The 19385-nt window shown below is 36.0% G+C and overlaps 1 protein-coding gene across 3 annotated transcripts in view; it reads left to right on the forward strand.

The window, feature by feature from the left end:
- Positions 1-822: 822 nt before the first annotated feature.
- The window catches only part of SH3GLB1 (SH3 domain containing GRB2 like, endophilin B1), a 34730-nt gene continuing 16167 nt past the window's right edge, over positions 823-19385 (forward strand). For 2 of the 3 annotated variants that reach the window (XM_053920309.2, XM_053920310.2), the window contains exons 1-5: positions 823-1240; positions 10449-10590; positions 14065-14193; positions 16647-16780; positions 18164-18256. In XM_053920309.2, the coding sequence (XP_053776284.1) occupies positions 1169-1240; positions 10449-10590; positions 14065-14193; positions 16647-16780; positions 18164-18256 (570 nt within the window). In that variant the 5' untranslated portion in view covers positions 823-1168. The remainder of the gene's footprint in view (positions 1241-10448; positions 10591-14064; positions 14194-16646; positions 16781-18163; positions 18257-19385) is intronic. The other variant, XM_053920311.2, reaches the window with a different exon arrangement.

Genomic DNA, 19385 nt, shown 5'->3' on the forward strand with positions numbered 1-19385 from the left:
CTGCTTAAGAAGTTACTCGGAATTACAGTTTTTTAAAAAAAACATTTCACATCATAACCTCACTTATTAAAATTCACCATGCTGAATCTTTAAGGGTTATTCTCTCTCACTCGCTATTTTAGTGCGTGTGTGTGTGTGTGTCCTCCACTATGGCACTTGTGTCCCGGGCATCATACTTTGCACACAAAATGGGCACAGGGTAGCCTGTAATCCAGCGTGTGCATGCTGCCTTAAAGGAGCCACAAAGTCCTTGCGGCCGCAAATAGTTACAGAGCTTCCACTGCAGGTGATGTCTCTTAAGGTTGTCAAGTAAAGAATAGAGAACTTCTTGAAGGCAAGGACTGTGTTTTTCAGCGTGGTATCCCCAGAGCCTGATTCAGTTCTGGTACACAGTAGCTACTCAGTAGTGCTGAATGAGCTCAAACCGGCTCGGTAGGGATTTTAAATTAAATCCTGCTCAGCAACATTCGCCGCCGAGTACCATCCAGGCGTCAGAGATCAGCGGGCGTGGTTTCTACAAGATGACAGGGAGCAGCTGTTCATTATAATTTCACAAATATTGCAATTCTATACTCCAATATCTGTATTTTTTTAATCCAAACAAAAAGGCGGGGGTTGAGTTGTCTCTGCTCTTAACTCTCAGGGACGTCACTAAAAATGTGCAGGGTCGCGGCGCGCCCCGCGGCAACCGCGACCTTCCCACGCGCGGAGCGGACCCAGCTCCCGGCGCGCCCCGCGGCCGTGCCCCGCGAACCTCAAGGGGTCGCTGTTCCCGCGATAACCTCCATAAAGGCTCCGCCCCGCGGCGGCGCTCGCTTCCTCCGCCGAGGACCCCCGACCCAGAAGGCCAGAACGCGGGTCCGTGAGTTTCTCGCTCGCCCTCGGCGGCCAACGCTGGCGTTAGCGGTCGCCCTGCGGCCGGGAAAGGCCCGCGCTTCGACGGCGGCCGCTCGGTCGCGTGGCCCGCGGAGAGGCGCCTCTCCTCGTCCCTCGCCCCACCCTCTCGCTCCCCCCTGACGGAAACAACAGCTGCGGCAGCGGGGCTGGCGCCGCCTCCCTCCACCTACCACGTCTGCCCCCGCCAGTCCCGCCCGGCGCCTCCGCCCGGCCCCGGCGCCTCCGCCTCCCCGCTAGGTCAGCCGGCAGCTCCGCCCGGCTGCCGCCGAGGATGAACATTATGGACTTCAACGTGAAGAAGTTGGCGGCCGACGCGGGCACTTTCCTCAGTCGTGCCGTGCAGGTACTGCGGTGGAGGACGGGGTGACGGCGCCCCGGGGGGCCGAGGGGGGAGTGCGGGCCTGCGGTGGCCGGGGGCCCGGGTGATGGGCGCGGCCTGGTGCCCCTCTGGGCCCGGCTACCGTTTTCTGTACCCCTCCTGCCCAACCACTGTCACCCAGGAAGTGTGGCGGGGAGGGGCCGGGGCCGGAGCTCCCTCCCGACCCTGGAGGACACCTCGATTTCGGCCTGGAGCGGAGGCACCCGGCACCGCCCGCCTTTCTGACCCCTGGACGCGGGTGCTCGGGTGACCTCCCTCCCGGGGCGGGCGGAGGCCCTGAGAGTCCCGCTGGGTGACTGAGCGACACACAATTCTGGCACCACCCCCACCCTTTCCTCTCTCACCCTCCCCGCCGAGTCTTCGAAGGAAGTTTTCTTTTCCTGCCCCTCGCCCCGGGAGCGCTGCCTGCACAGTTCCTTCCAGCCTCTCTCTCCCGGAAAGGACGGTCCCTGGGCTTGGCCGTCCGCGGGAGAAATGGAGATCGCCGGTCGGCGTCCAGACTGCGCCAAGGCCACGGGCAGCCTGGAGGTCGGGGGTTCCCACACGTTCTCAAAATGGGAAGTACCGGCTGTAGGGCCGGGAGAGAGGGGGGAGAGATTCCCGCAGTGCCTGTAGTCGCAGGGGGATGCTTCAAATACACTTTAAGGGGAAAAGTTGACTATCTCGTGGTACTCCGCAATCAAGGAGGTGTCAACGAGGGAACTCGGACGGTTTTCTCCCGTCATCACCCACGTTATTGCCAACTCGGTTAAATCTATGAACGGATGTAAATTAAATTTCACCACATCATGGGTTATAAACAATCTGGTGTTTAATGACATAGGCACAGTAACAACAACATGATTCTTTTTTAAAGAGAAAACAAAACTTTCTAATATGCGTATGAAATTGATACTGAAATGTAAAGCAGTTGTATTGCCTTACTATTTCCCTTTACCCCGATTTGATCGGCATAGTCTATCTTACGTTGCAGTATTCTCGGCAAAAGAATGGTAGAACTCGAGCAAGGTGATAGCTACCTATATTGGGAAAAACCTATGTCAAATATTTTGCTAGAAATTTGACAGATTATCTCCAGTCCTTTCCGTAATACTGCCGGATAGATGTCATTAACCTCCTTTATATATAAGGAAGCAGCTTCAGAGAGGTGAGTAACTTGCTTAACTTGCATGTCTAGTAAACAGCAAGTGCTGTCTGACCTGCTACTTATTACAGGCTGCTTCTCTCTTCCTGGATAAGCATTGCAGGTGTAGGATATATAGAATAAAAGAATGTTACAGTCTAGAGAGGGCTTTAAGGTCATCTAGTACAACCCAAGCATTTCAGTAACACTTAGGTAAGTAATGCTTAAGAGATAGGAAATTCCGTCTAGGTCTTTATTTCCAAGTTCCAAAATCTGCCTGGTGAATTATAAGCTAGCTGCCTTAACCCTATTCTCCCTCTCCTCCACTAAAATATAAGGTATATTATAAAGTCATTGATCCTTACAGTTAAAATAATTTTAAATTTAAATTAGCCAATCTAATAATTCAAAGGCAGGGTGCAAGAAGAATGAGTGAGTGAGGGTCTGAGATGAATGTTGATTTGTGAGACTTAATGTTGACTGCAAAAGAGACAGAGACTTTGGTTATTGTTTCAGTGCTGATTCCCTGTGATTCTAGATGCTAAATGCAGACTTGACACTATATAATGCCAGTCATTTAAATACAGTTAGACATATTTTTAGTACATAATCCACACTCCTTAAGTAGGACACATACTAGAATTTGATTTAAATTGTCAGTAGACTCAATTTTAAAAATTTGTCAAAACTCTCAAAAGATGTACTATTTTCCCAATGAATTTTAATTACTGAGTATTTCAAATTCTTTAGGAAAGAGTTTTACAATTCTGATCTGATCTGTCAGCTATCAAATAATTTTCAGTCTTAAATACTTAAAAGTGTCTACTGCATGACTGCCTGTTACTCATTTTGAACACTGGTGATACAGCAATGAATAAAATCCAGAAAACATCTCCCAGAGCTCACAATGTAGTAGAAGAGGACAGACTAGTAAATACATCAGGTAGTGATGGAGAAAAAGGCCAGCACAGGTAGGTTAATGGCGGAAGCATTGGTTGTTACTGTGTTGTATAGGAGTGATGAACAGAGCAAGCCTTTCTAATAGGATCAAATTCAAAGGGGCTCAAGGAAGTGACAGTTTCCAGTTTTTTGAAGGAAAAGCATTTTAGTCATAGGGAACAAGTGTAAAGACTGAGGTTGCATAAGGTACTAGGGAGACCAGTTAAGGAGCTGTGGACATAGGGCAGGCAAAAGTACAGGGTGATTTGACTTAATAAGAGCAATAGCAGCCCAAGTGCAGAACGTGTCCAGTATTGCTTGTTAGATTGACTTTGAGCTAAGAGAGAAAAATGAGTCAAGGATGACTCCAGTGTTGTGGCTTGAGCCATTTATTTCAGGAGGAGCAGGCTCATTTAATGTGTCTTTAAGTTTGTATCTGTTAGAGATACATTCTGAAGTATATATGTTTAAACTATATCATGTCTGCAAATTGCCTCAAAATATTTCAGAAATAAAAAGGGAGGTAGTTAAAACAGCATTGACAGAATGTTGATAGTTTGAAGCCGGGTTATGGGTTTATGAGGTTTCAGTATGCTTTTATGCTTTTGGGTTTTTTGACATTTTCTACAATACTTTTAAAAAAATAAAATATATAAGAAAAAAAGATGGTTCCAAATTTGTAACATGTGAAATTTGGAATGCTGTGTAGTAATTTTCAACAAAACACTGCCTTTTTTTTTCAGTATTTAGTCAGTAACTGAATTCCTACTCTAAATTGAGTTGACATCAGTATGGTGCCAAAGTGCCAAGTTTCATGCTAAGAATAGACTAAAAGGTGTCTATGCCAGTTACCCATTATAAGTAATAAGAACAGTAGGGATGGAATTCAGCATTCACATTTCTACCTTAAGGAATAAGCCATTTCTGGTTGACGAACTGCCATACTTTTTTTTTTCCATTTTACTTTAAAACTTTTTAAATCAAAAATTGAACATGTTTTTTAAAAAGTAAAATCAAACTATTAAAGCATATGAATGGGTTTCATCAGTCTATCTGAATCCCTGTAAAATTTGTGTGGCTTGGTATTTTAAAAAGTATGTTATGGTAAAATGTGTAAATGAATAGTCATATTCATTCCTTAACAGCCCATTTGGGTGGTTTTGTTGTTGTTAACTCCCTTAAATCAGTAGACTGCAAGAGCACCAGGTTATTTATCTTTGATCAATTGCTGCTTTATTAGTGTCTTAAAAACCACTTATTCACGGAAACTGTCTTTTCAGTCCTTAGTTGAGCATTAAATACTCCCTTCCAGCCTTGTCTTTTTCTCTCTCTCATATATAATCCTATCAGACTAGTACTTAATTTCAAAAATATCTTGTACTTTTCTATCTCTAGTCTTTTGTTCATAAGGTGAATTCATCTTGAATGCCCTCTACTGCCTTTGTGTGTTGTCTTTCTTGCTCTTAAAATACAACTTCAAGTCCACCTCAGACCACAAGTACGTGGTATGAAATCCTGTGTCGTTTATCAATTCCATATGTGGTACTTTTCTCCTAATGAATTGTTATGTGAGGTTCCTTGGAGGTCTAAAATTCTGTTACTCTATGGTTTTCACATCTTTGATCATATGTCTAAAGAATCAACTATGCTTCTTTCTTATGCCCTTCTTACAACATCCAACATGGTTCTTTTTAATTTTTTATATAATTTCCTCCAAGCAAGGTAGTAACCATAAGTTATATCTGCTAACGTTGAAGTTAATGAATGCCATTGTAAAATATTCAGCTGTTTAATTCAATTTGTATTTATTGAGTACATCCTTAGGTGCTTGACACTGACAAATTCAAAGATAAAGATGAGTCCTAGTTGCTGCCCTCAAAGACTTAATAGTCTAGTCCCAATTTGTCATAATTAAATATTTTACTCTTTATAGTAAATAACCATTTTGTGAATTATTCTTCTCTTACTTGGTTTAATATTTCAAGTGGGCACATTTTAAATTCAGAATTGATATTGAAGCAAAACTTTGCTTACCGTCTTTAAAATAAGAGTGTATACTTTCCACAAAAAAAAAAAACCAAAAACAAAAACCTCTCAAACTAAATTACTTAGGGAGGAGGTTTAATTTAAGTTTCTAACATTTCTCTTGAACTGACTACTGAAGTTACACTATGAACTTAATGACTGCCAGCTATTTTCCGAAGTGGGGGGAGTCTATAAAATGTAATCGCAAGCACGGCCTTAATCTCCCCCTTAATTTAGCAAGTATTAATTGTGCATCTAAGCTGTAGATGTAAAGATGAGTATGATGCTGCCCTTTATTAGCTCCTGTCAGGTATTATTTGGATGGAATTTCAACTTGTCCAGATACTTTCTCTCAAGCCCTTCTGAAATCCCATTTTCTTTATAGAATTTAAACTGCAAATTACTTCAGCATGTCTCTCAAATTCTAATAAATAATAAATGCCACATTCAAAGTCCATACATTTACTCATTATGTATAGCTAAAGGATTAAACTTTATGTTCTCATGTCATTTTATTGTATTAATAATGAAATATTATTAAAAAGTTTCTAATTAAATGGTACAGCTATACATTCATTAAAATACATGCTTAAAATCAACTGTAGTTTGTAATTTACAACTACTATCATAAAAAGACTACAAGTCAGTAATTTTGGACTAAAAGCTGTTGGAAACTAAAATTTTTAAGTTCATTTTTAAAATTCAAAATGTTTGGATTTTATCCAAAAAGGAAGAATAGGTTTGTTTTTTTTCAAAGACTAGACTTTTTGTCCTCTGAAAAGGGTGCCATTATTATAATTTTATGTTTGCCTTTAGGCAGTATTGTTAAGATCATAAAAGCCTTGAGAGCAAGAACCATGTCATATGTTGATTATACCTCACGTACAGTAGAAGAAAATACATACTATATTGTCTGTAAATATTTGTATTAATAATCTAAACCTCTTTAATATATTTGATATAGCTCATCATTTTGTGCAGTAGATGCATTCTTAGAAATGTTTTAGAGGAAGATGTATCTATTAAATATTACTATTTTGTTACCTTAATATGTCCTACCTTCTGATTAACAATGGGAAAAATTCTTAAGCCCCACAGTGATAAAATCATGGGAATTATTAAGCATTTTACAACACACATTTAAGTAATAATAAATTTATAATTTCAATTTAAATATATAACATTAGCAATGTGCTTGTGTCACCCTCCACCCTTTTTCTTTGTTTTTTCTACATAGGATTAAAGTTACTCTTAATTTGATGATTATTGATAGGCATGTAGGAAGCAGAGGTAGACTACTTCCTACGAGGGGCAAGGAAGCATAGAATATGTTTGGATAATGGTGATAGAAAGTAGTAATTTTTTGACAGCAAGTATTTACTGTACAGGTAGTATCATATAAGACTATGATTCAAACAGATGTGAGATCAAATCTCTACACTGACAACTTGGGCAAATGTTAAACAGTTTTGATCCTCAATTTCTTTATCACTGAAATTATGATTCTTACCTAAATAATGATTTTTTGAGTGTTTGATATAAAATGCACAGCTTAGTATATGGCATATTCTAATAACATAATAAGCTCTGACACTGGTAAGAATACAGATCTATAAAAAAAGGTCTTGTAAATGGTCTTACTGAGAAAAAGAACTTTAAAACAAATTAGAGGATAAAATGACCATATATAATGTACTGAAATATGAAACAGATGTAGTTAATTAAAAAATGCAAATAAACATCAGATAGAATTTATTACTGGTAGTTAAATACATTGCTCGTGTGGACTTTTCTACAGAACTGCTATTTTACAGACAGTTTCTATAATCAAGCTCTGTTTCATTCATCCCTTAAGCATTCCTTATTTTGTTTTTGTTTTTCTCCCTTGCAGATTAAAATAGTAAAAAACCTACTCACTATGTTTATAGAATCTTACTTTGTAAATGAGTTCACATATTTTCTTTGTCTCTTTCTTAGACTCATACAAATAAATGACTTGTTGCAAATACTCATCTTTGCTCTATTACACTTTCACACTAAAAAAAATAAAAGTGTATATTTAATGAGACAAACCTGTAAGGTAGTGTCATGACAATCATAAAGAAATATTAGATAATTAAGCAAACAGGTCTTTGACCTGAAGGTTGAAAGGTTTTGTTTTCCAGCCCTAGCCTATATGGCTCAGTTGGTTGGAGTGTCCTCCCCTAGACTGAGAGGTTGAGGGTTCAGTTCCTCATCAGGGACATACCCAGGTTGAGGGTTCCATCCCTGGTCCCTGGTCAGGGAGCATGCAAGAAGACAACCAATCAATATTTCTCTCTCACATCAGTGTTTCTCTCTCTCGCTTTCCTTACCTCTCTCTGTAAAATGGCAATGAAAAAAATGTCCTCAGGTGAGGATAAATTTTTTTTTTAAATGTTTTGCTTTCCAAATAATTAACCTTCTAATTCTCTGGAATAATATTGGGAAGAAACTTGCTCTGAAATCTAACCTATATCAGATAAACTTAATGACTTTTTCCTATGTCATTATTAATAAACATTTTTTAGTAATTTCTAGCCCATTTGTTTAATTCCAGTGTGTTTCTAGAAACATCTATTAAAGATTAACATGATTTTATGAACTGAAAAAAATAAGTCTGCAGATTTATACTGTTTGGATAATATTTTCCATTTAGCTCTTGTATAACAGAGACCATGTCTTCTAGTTCTTAGCAGAGTGCCTTGTACAAAGACTGACCTCATAAATACTGATTTTTAAATTATGGATCTGCTGATTGTTGTATTAATCTGTTCTTGGTTATTTAACATAAATTAAGAACTTCTACCAAAAAAATACTTTGTATGTATAAAGGTGGTGCTAATGATAATCTAGAAATGCAACTGGAAGACAAACCATCAGAGAGTACTCTTCCCTTGGATCTTTCCATAACTCATATCGTATCATTCCATCTCAGGTTAGTTGTTACCTGCTCAGAGAGGCTGTTTTTCTTACGACTCACATCCGGTAATGCTCAAACTCTGGCACCCTTTTCCAGGCTCAGTTTGCGTATCCCTCTGCCTTTGAGGCCTTTTGACTCGCTTGCTCTTCCCTCTCTCCGCAGAATGAATTCTTCCTTCGTGAACTACACTTGAATTCATTAATTCAAGCAGTTAATCATTCAGTAACTCACTCAAGAAACACCTATGTTGGTCCTCTTTCTACCTTCTTTTTACCTTTGTATCCTTATTATCAAAGTACTTAAGTACCTGTTTATCTTCTGTCTTCCCCATTAAAATGTAAGCTTCCTAAGAGCAGAAACCTTCTGTTTGTTTGGCTGCTGAAACCCATGTGCTTAGAATAGTGCCTAGTACATATGTGGGTGCTTAGTAAATGTATTATTTGTTGAAGAAATGAACACAGTGAACAAATAGATATACTTGCTCATTAAGATGCTAAGTGAAGAATTTTGCTCTACTGGTAAGATCATCCTTTATAGACAATGTCCTGCGTCTATTGCCTTTCTTTTCCTGCCTATTGGTTGCTTTTAATCTATTTAACCATTGGAGGTAGACTTCGAACATGGAAAATTATAATCCATACCTCTGTAAGTGGTGTATTGCTTAGAATCTCAGGGATCTATAGAGATTAGAGTTCTTTTTTAAGAATGAGATCACATAGTTACCCAAATGTCCTTGGGATCCGGGTTTGATCTTTTGCCCAGTTCCTCTCCTATCCTCAGTTACAGTACACTGCAAGTTTATGGGCTTAGGGAATAGCTTTGGAACTGCTTTTCTCGGCCCCACCCATTGGATCAGGGCTTGGCTACAGGCCAGCCTCAAAAAGACCTCAGACAACAAAAACTAGTGAAGCTGTTATTTCTAGCCCCTGAACCAAGACCTTTGGTAGGGGTTGTAAGCAGAAATCTAAAAGTAGAATCCTAGGGGAACTTTCAGCTAAAAGTGCTGTGATAATCAGTTGAAAGTCTTAGACCAAAATCAAGGATGCTAAGGAGAAACGTAAAACTCAGAAAAGTGGAGCAACAGAAGATATCTTAAGAAATGAGAGGGGGGAGAAAAACAAGGTGAATATTATGTTTTGTTAGCCAGAAGTGAGTCATGACTAATCAGCATAGAATTAGTGGTAGTCATGGTCCACCTGTGTTACGTAGGGGAAAATCCACATATTCTAGAAAAAAAAAATTTACGTAATAAGCAGCCTGAGCCATCACTTCTAGTATTAAAAGTATCCAGAAGTCTCCATAAAAATCTACATGGAAATCTTTTTATTTCTGTGTTACTTTATGGGCACTGCTACCTTTCCTCGAAAACTAGCGCAAGATAATATACATTGAGTACATTTAACTGTATTTTATGATCTTTAAAAGTTGTCTCTGTAGTATGGTAAGGATGTATTCTAAAAGTTAGTCCGTAAATCCATTGCTGGAACGTATCCTGAGAAACAACTTAAATGATAATTTCCCAGAACATCTCGTAAAAAGCCTATCTAACCAGGTGTGATTAAAGTGCCAGTAATACAAAGCCACATTAAACATAAACAGCCCTTTTTAAATTCAACATAATAATTACCAGGCACTGAACAAAGTGATTTATGTATATACTTTTAATTAATTCCCAAAGCACTATGATATATATATATATATATATAGTCTCTCTTTAGTGATAGAGGATACCTAAGGAAAAAATATTCAGAAGCTTGCTCGGGTCACAGCATTGCAACCAGGATACGAATTCAGATCCAACTGACTCAAAGCTCTTACTCCTTACCACTATGCTACCCTAACTTTATAAGTCAGAAATATTTGTATATTTTATATACCAGACAGTATGCTAGATTTTCAGTAGAATTCATACCATATATTTTAGGAGAACTAGGGATATGTGTTCACTATAAGATAGGATGATAATAAGTACTACAAAAGAGGTAGAAATGGGGGTAGAATTACTGTGGGGGCAAAAAAGCATTCATGTGCAGTGGTTTACAGACAGTTGTTTATATGGTTGGGATTGTTTGGATTTGAGTTTCTAATTTTTGATACAAGTTCCTAAAATGTATTTGAGGTTAATTTTTTTTTAATAATAACAGTTCACAGAAGAAAAGCTTGGCCAGGCAGAGAAGACAGAATTGGATGCTCACTTAGAGAACCTCCTTAGCAAAGCTGAATGTACCAAAATATGGACAGAAAAAATACTGAAACAAACTGAAGTGTTATTGCAGCCAAATCCAAGTAAGAAACATTTTATCTTTTGTCTACTTTATTGACTAATCCTATTAAAAGATACTGTTAGGTTTTTTAATGTTGAAAAAAGTTTTCATTGCTATTAGAAAACAGACTTTTTTGGCTTGTGGCTTTGAGGTTTATGGTTATTTTTTGCGTGCTTGGTGAAGAAAAGAGTGATAGACCCTTCTTTGTGTATCCACAAACAGATTGACAAATACGATTTTTCAGGACTTTGTGGAATCCTCTGTCAAACTTAATTTCAGGCAGTGACTTTAAATTTTAAGACTTATAAAAGGCTATGAAAATAAATTAATTAATCTTTTTCATCTAAGGGAGAATTATCCCTAAATAATTAAGGGGAAAATTATAGAAGGTTAAATAGTTAACAATTATTTATGGTTTTTTAAAAGAAAGGGGGAGGGAGGGAGAAAGAGGGAGAGAAACATCACTGTGTGGTTGCCTCTCACATGCCCTCTACTGGGGACACCTGGCCTGAACCCAGACGTATGCCATGACTGGGAATCAAACCTGTGACCCTTTGGTTGGCAGGCCAGCATTCAACCCACTGAGCCCCACCAGCCAGGGCATATATTTGTTAAGTATTATGTTTTTACATAAATTATTCCATTTGATTTTCTGACAACTCTAAGGTTTTCCAGAACACCCTACCAAATAACATTGCAAATAAGGTGCACAATAATTGTTTATTAATTGAAACTCACAAGATAGCATTTCGTCCAATGTAGTATAACTAATTAAAGAGGAACTTGAACTAGAACCAGGTGTATCTACACCCAGTCTTTTCACTGTGGGCTTTACATACCAAAACTGAAAGACAAAGTAAACAATGCTTGCTTTCCTTCCTCTTTTCCCCAGTGTTATTGTGCCCATGGTGTGAGTGCCATAAACTTACTTTTAGATACTAACTTAAAATTGCACTTTTGTTGCTATTACATAAAACTCAAGCATTATACAAACTACTAGTGATTCTGTGCTGTTTTATTTAAATTGCAGTGACTTTTTAAACTAGGCCTTTTACACTTTGAGGTCTAGTCTTTGGATACCATGTGGTGCTTGTTACTCATTTAAGGCTACTTAAATTATATACCATAGCACCTAAAAAAAAATAATAGACAGTTTTCCTCTTGTTCTTTGCTCTATCCAGAGTTCCTCACATATATGGTCTGTTCTCAAATATGCTTTCCAGATTGGCAAATAAATTCATGCACAACTGGTAAAAGGGAATGATTTCAGTATAAAGAAGTTACAGTGGCATATAAATACCATTTTATATTAGTGTTTTATACCATTTTATATTAGTGTTTTAAGTCGGAAGTAGTAACAGAGTTCTTTTAGTTTTTTGTTTGTGCTCTGGTTACAAAGTTACTTAGATTTTGTGTTTTCAAACCCAACTCTTTTACTGTAAGCCCTGTCATTTTTAGTATATGATTTTTCAGAATGTGGGGTTTTTCAGAAGTATATATTGAATTAGAGCAGAATTGTCTACATATTTTTAAGACTTACTGAAGTGAAACATTTATTTAAAATATACCAAATGTCTTACTAACTGAATGAAATCAACATGAGATTTATACTTTTGACCAAACAGATAGAAAGCAACAAAGCTAAGCATTACTATCACAGTCAGAAAAGGAAATTCCGAAATTTAGGCAATACCTTTTAAATGATTAGTTTTGAACTGACACTTTGGTTTTAACTAAGTTAATGGTTTTTAAATTCCTGCTTAATAACTCTTCTGATGCTGCACCATTGTCTGCCACAAAAGCAAGTATTGTTCCAACAGCCTATGCGTTTTTATAATTAAAACTTTTGCCGACTCCTGAAGTGTTTCTCTATTGGTTCAGCTCATCTTTGAAATTTCAGTGCACTGTGTGAAACTTATACTTATGGAGGAATTATATAAAATGCTTAAAAGGAACATATTTAACTTCTTTTTGGATTATAATTTTAATTTACAAGGTCTGTCCAGAAGGTATCCAGCCACATAGTATGAAAAATAGAGACATTTATTGAACAAGATATAAGAAATGTACGTAGGACAATGACACCTCAGTCCCCTTCAAAGTAGTCACCTTGGGACCTCACACAGTTCTCCCAGTTGCATCAGTTGCCCGGTCATATTTCCTGAATTTCATCCACAGTCTGAATCTCTTCCCTTTCAAAGGTGATTTTAGTTTTGGGAAAAGCCAGAAGTCACAGGGTACCAGATCTGGGCTGTAGTAGGGCTGAGTCACCTGGGCGATTTGATGTTTCAACAAAAAACTGTACAAGAAGTGATAAATGTACAGGCACATTGTCATGATGAAGCTGCCAATCACCAGTTGCCTGTAGCTGTGGCCTTGTGACATACGAATAGTTTCCGCAGAGGAATGTTGAAGCTTAATGCAAAATTTGATGGAGATTCATTGCTACACTCCCTCAGTCATTTTGAATGTGATAGCCACACAGTACACATGCTCAGGCAGTGGCATCTACTGCCCCCAGTGACTAGTACAGTGAAGTCGTCATTGTTCACACCTGTGCATTCCAGTCCACTATCTTACCTGCCAGGTTACATCGATGCTGCACAAACCATTCTTGTTATGTTAATAATGACTGGACTTTTTCTGGACAGACCTCGTATATTTACATTTAATCATTGTTTCTGGAAATTTGGACTATTTCTCATTTGTCTCTAAAATACCTCATTGTTAGGGATCAATGTAAATGTGAATTTCTTAAACATTACACTAAAATGTTTATTCATATTTTTTCCTTTCCATTGATATAATGTTCAATAACTGCTTTAACCTTTGTCTTATATTTTAATCTTATTTTTAATGGTGAAATATTTTGAGTGAATGGATGCTCAGGTATTTATATATCTATATACTTTACATATAATTAAATAAAATTAAGCCAAGACATTATATTGTTGATCTCTGTAGATTATTCCAAGCCTGGATTACTTTAGTCTTAAACCCCCATGCCTATATTTACACTGTAGGAGGGAGAGAGAGCTTTTGAAAAGCAAAAGGCCAAAAAAGGTGTCAGAAGTATGTGACTCTTGGTTTTTCCAGGTATCTTATATCCATATTTTCATAGTTGGAAATTCCTGCTTTTGAAATTATAAACGTATCTTCATAGTTAAGAATTAGACATATGAATGGGACAAAGGCAACTTCACTAGATATTAAGTGAATACTAACCCTTTTTTGGAACTTAAAAATCCCATAAATATATAATAGTTTTATTTTTAAATATTTTTGTTCTAAAATATTTTTATACTTCTAAAATAGTAAGTTTCCTAGAGCTATATAATACTGTAACAAATAAATTATATATTAAGATAAGTACTTGAAAGCATGCTAATTTCATGTTAATTTTACAGGGTAATAAATGGGTAGTAGTGGAATAAAACATTCTATTAAATAATTTTGCTTTTTTGAAATGATTGGTAATTTTAAACGTTTCTCGTAGATGCCAGGATAGAAGAATTTGTTTATGAGAAACTGGATAGAAAAGCTCCAAGTCGTATAAACAACCCAGAACTTTTGGGACAATATATGATTGATGCAGGGACTGAGTTTGGCCCAGGAACAGCTTATGGTAAGCAAGAGGCAAAAAGGTCTATTAATAAATATCTTTACTTTTAGATTTTTACTATTTAGAGACATCATTAACATTTACCTAATATTAGTGAAATCGCTTTTAACTTCAAACTTTTTATGTCAAAATTTTGGGTGAGATGAGAATTATGAGTTACAAGTAAGTACGTACAGCTCCATTTAATATGTAATATACAGGGCCTGCTTGAGTGGTTGGTAGGGTAATAATATGGGTGTAATAATTTATAGTTTTAATTTGAACATTTCACCTAAAATGTCACATGGTGTGCTTGAGTGTGATATTGTTATGTTAAAGAACTGCATGCTTATGATTTTGTAATAAAAAAAGGGCATTATTCGTGCCAAACACTGTATGTAAGTATATATTGTTCTGAGATTTCATATGGTCTTTCTAGGCCTAAAAAATTAAATGAATCCTTAGTTGCACTCCCATTGAATCTTGCAACAAGTCTGTTGGGGTACTTATGGCATATTGCGATTTTTGTTTACATGGCTCCTCTATTTTTTTTTTTTTTTAAGTTTTCATGAGGGCTTATTCTATAGAACAGTACCTGTCACATAGTAAGCGTTTGAACAGATCGGTAGTTCTGTTAGTTTGAGGTTCAGAATACCCCCAAACCAGGACCAGCATCTTGGTTAGGGCTCAGTTGGGAACCTGAGCAGAATAGGAGTATGTGCAGGTGGCATCCCTGAGGATCCAGAGCTTCAGTGGACCGTGAGTGTTCCACCAGCATAACTCACTAAACTGTCTTACACAATATTGTCATTAATACAAAAATGATAATGGGTTACCTCTGGATGTTTGTACTACATTTCATTTCTGTTTTCTTCATATAGATTATTTTTTATAATTATGTTTTACAGTTTCTCCAGCTCTGTTAGTTGTTACACTGACTTTTTTAAGGCATAACTGAAGGTCAAAGTTTTACACCATTATCCTTCAAATCCAATTTTCTCAACATAAGACTATTTTAGATTTCTATAGTTTTTTCCCTATTGTTCATGTCTCATAATTCTCTTTATTAAGACTTCTGCAAGACATTGGTCCTTAAATGAATATGAAATGATAAGTAAATTAAATGATTTTCTACATAAAGTCCTGATTTATAAAATAACTCATATATTCTGGAACTAAATGAACGTAAACTTCAGTAGTTTCCTTTTGTCAAATAGAAATAACCTCAGTACTGTGTATTGAATGCCACTTAATCTATTGAGTTTAGTCTGGATGTACAACTTTAAAATTTTTACATTGTGTTCTTTAGAATATAATTTTTTCAGAAATTGAAAAATAATTATAATTTCTGTAGTTTTGTTTCTAAATTTTATCTCCGAAATTTAGAAAAACTTTATACATTAAACAGAATTTTTATTGCCTGCTTGTGCCACAGTTAGATGCTGGAGTCATAAAGGTATAAGAAGGAAACCTAGCCCTTTTCCTTCACCAAATTGAAGGGTTAATGGAGCATGATCATTTGAAAGCTTCTAAATTTTTTCCTTGTTCAATTCACTTAATCTTTCTGCATTTTTAATAATTCTGTTGAATGTATCCTGATTATTGGAATTGGGCTTTGTGAATCTATATTAACTGATAATTAGGTAACAATTGAGTATTCTAGGCATTGAACTAAGCACTATACAATATAAGTATTATTTCAGTATATCCTCACTTTATATTCTACTTATAAGGTAAATTCTGTTATCTGCATTTTAACAATAAGGAAACTGAGTCTTAGGTTACATAATCCATCCATGATCATATAACTAGTAATGCAAATGTAGACCTGTATCTAGAAATTGAGCTCTTAACTACTACTTTATATTATTACCTTTTTAATACTATTACTTTTCTCACCAGTCAGATCTAATCTCATCCTAACATGTAGGAATTAAGGTCCACAAAACTAAAGTGTATTAGAGGGAGAACTGGGAGTAGAATCTTGGTTTTGTGGTTCCCTTTTCTTTCACTCTGTTTTCCACAGTACTTGTCTTTCAAAACATGATTTTTTGTTAACTTAAAATACAAACATATACTGTTATTTATAGATACTTGAGATTAGTGCTTAAGTGTTGAAACAAGTCAAATTTTGACTTAATCTACTTATATAATTTTAAGCATTATACTTCTATAAACGAATCTATACTATCTGAGCAGCGACTATACATACTTTTTAGTATTTCCATCGTCTTTTGTCCCACTAGTAGAATTAGTATAGTTAACTATGATAAGGAGTTTAGATTTGTCATTTTTAGGTTGATATTTGTAATCTTAAATTCACTTTTAAAATAAAACTGCCATAAGTACAGTTAATTGTATTTGATTTTTACTTAAGTAAACAAGTGACAACTGTAAAGCAGATCAAATTGCTGATTTATCTTAACATGATTCTGACGTTACCAGACAATGGTAAAAAACCTTTTTTTCCTTTGTAGGTAATGCTCTTATTAAATGTGGAGAAACACAAAAACGAATTGGAACCGCAGACAGAGAGCTGATTCAAACATCAGCTTTAAATTTTCTCACTCCTTTAAGAAACTTTATAGAAGGAGATTACAAAACAATCGCTGTGAGTTGAAAAGTGTTTCCATTTTTAGTAAAAAATGTAGATGCATACTTAGAGTTTTTAACGAATAATTTGCCATCTTCATGACTGTGTAGATGTCACAGATTAGAAAATTTAAATAAGCTAGCTAGGTATATATTAAACAGAACACAAAACTAACAGAATAAAGGACTGTTGATGATATGGACACCTTTTTTGTGTCCCTCTAGTGTTATTGAGATACCCTTACATCCATTCATGTTTATTGCCAGCACTAAAATCTACAGAGCGAGGTTTCTGGAATGATTATAAAAATATGACACAAAATATCATTGTAGTATAACCATGTAACTATTCATTTAAACTGGAAGCCAGAAACCTAATTATTAGAAGGTATATTTCTGGCTATTAGACTTCCTGTCTATTATTTTTCACTTTAATTTGTTTTTTAAGTGATGGAGAATGGAGATTTAGGTGGGTTTAGTTTAGTTTTGTTTTTTGAGATTATTGTAAGACTATTTTAAATACTAGGTCAAACTTTGCAGATTTCTTATTACAAAATATTACAGAAAATATATTTACAATGAAGTTGTCTCTGGGTAAAAGTATTTGGCCTGAGACAAAGGAAAAGTCACCAAATTGAAATATGATTTAAAAGATACTAGATTGTCAGTAAGATGACATTTGATATATGAAATCTAAGAATTAATTAAACAATAATGCATTCTTATGATCTTATATTTTTATAGAAGCTTGACATTCCCATGAGGAATTCTAAGACACCATACAAATATTTATTCATTTATATATACATTTAAAATTCCATTTAGGAGTAATAGAGTTGCTTTTATGATCACATAGGCTCATGTGATCATATAGGGTATCAAGCATCTTTACCCTAGGCCCATACTTCCTTCATCATAGGCACTTTCTAGATAAACTGTAAGAGTTTGAAAAGTTTTTCAGCCTGGGCACTACTGATATTTGGGGCCAAATAATTCTTTGTTATAACTGTACTTACTGTACTGTGGGATGTTCAGCAGCATCCCTGGCTTCTACCCAGTGGATGCTGGTAATATCCCTCCGCCAGTTGTGATAACCAATAAGATACTGCTAAATGTTCCCTATGGGGCAAAATTCCAAAATATTAAAATGAGTATTCCTTTGTTTCTACTGTCACCTACCACCTTTTCCAGATATCTATATGTCTCTATCAGTTTAAAATTGAAAACAGTAAGAAAAGGGAGTCAGATACTCAAAATGGTCAATTTAGGCCAGTTTTGTAATTACAGATCTTAATTTATCAGGTGCTTCATATATTTAATGGAACAGAATAGTTTAAAGGTATATGCTTTTACTGGATTTTAACATCATTAGCCTTTATCTTTTTCTTTCCTAAACTTATAGAAAGAAAGGAAACTATTACAAAATAAGAGACTGGATTTGGATGCTGCAAAAACCAGACTAAAAAAGGCAAAAGCGGCAGAAACTAGAGCTTCAGTAAGTAGTGTTTTTCAATTAAAAATAAAAATTTAGGTTAATAACTTTCAAACTTGAAGAATATCTTACTCACATACCACACAAGCTACAATATGTCATTAAGACTGGAATATGACTTCAGAGTATTGTTTTTATGTTTTTAAACAGACCTACCTGAACTCAGTACATCCAAATCAGTGCAAAGTAGTAATCAAAAGGCAATATTCTTATTTCAGTGATACCCTTGTTGCCAAAAAAAACAAAAAGTATGAGCTCTTCAAGATGTGTCATGTTATTTAAATATCCTGAGTCACCACTGATGGCAAATAGTTTTTTGGGAGATAGATTATATTTAAAATAGAAAAACAAATATTAATTAAGATGAGAATGAATCAAGTTTGAGAAGGCTGGTGTGTGGCTTTAAAAGTATATGTGACTTCCTTTCCACATGTGACTCAAACCGACTAAAGGAGTTGACACCAAGAATAGTTCAAACAACATTGAAACAGTGCCATCACAAACTTACTTATAGGTGGCTGTTTTGGAGAGGAGGAAACTTATTTGGGTAAATAAGTTCTGGTATATTTTTCATTAAAATAACCTCAGATAATATTGAGTAGGTATATATTAAATATAGTAATTCAGTGATTATATATGTATAAAACTTTCTTCAAGGTTTTATTTATAAGCTTATTTAATCTAACATTTATACTGTTGAAATCTTCATTCCAAAGTTTGAAGAGATTAATCATATATAAATTGGAACACCTTTAAGATAGTACAATATAAACAAGTCTGAATTTATTAGCTAGTAAGTTCATTCTTAATTTGAGCTAAGAGATATGTTAAGAGCCTGATATCCCCACTGCCTTCCGTTCCCAGCTCATTACCATTTCCACCATTAAGTATCATTGCCTTAAGGAGCATATTAGCACAATGCTGGTAAGTCTGTTGTGGCGCTCTTGTTTTGGGAAAGAAAAGGTTGAGACTTGGTTTTGAATAAAATTTAAAACGGATAACTTGGTTTTGGATGGAGATGTCTTATGAGATTACCCCAGTCAATACCTTACAGATGAACAAAATATTTTCTTCTATACGGATCTCCTTTTGGAGATCCCATATTAGTTATTGCAGGAGAAGAGCTATCTTT

This window comes from Desmodus rotundus, chromosome 3 (genome assembly GCF_022682495.2).
Source record: "Desmodus rotundus isolate HL8 chromosome 3, HLdesRot8A.1, whole genome shotgun sequence".
NCBI lineage: Eukaryota > Metazoa > Chordata > Mammalia > Chiroptera > Phyllostomidae > Desmodus > Desmodus rotundus.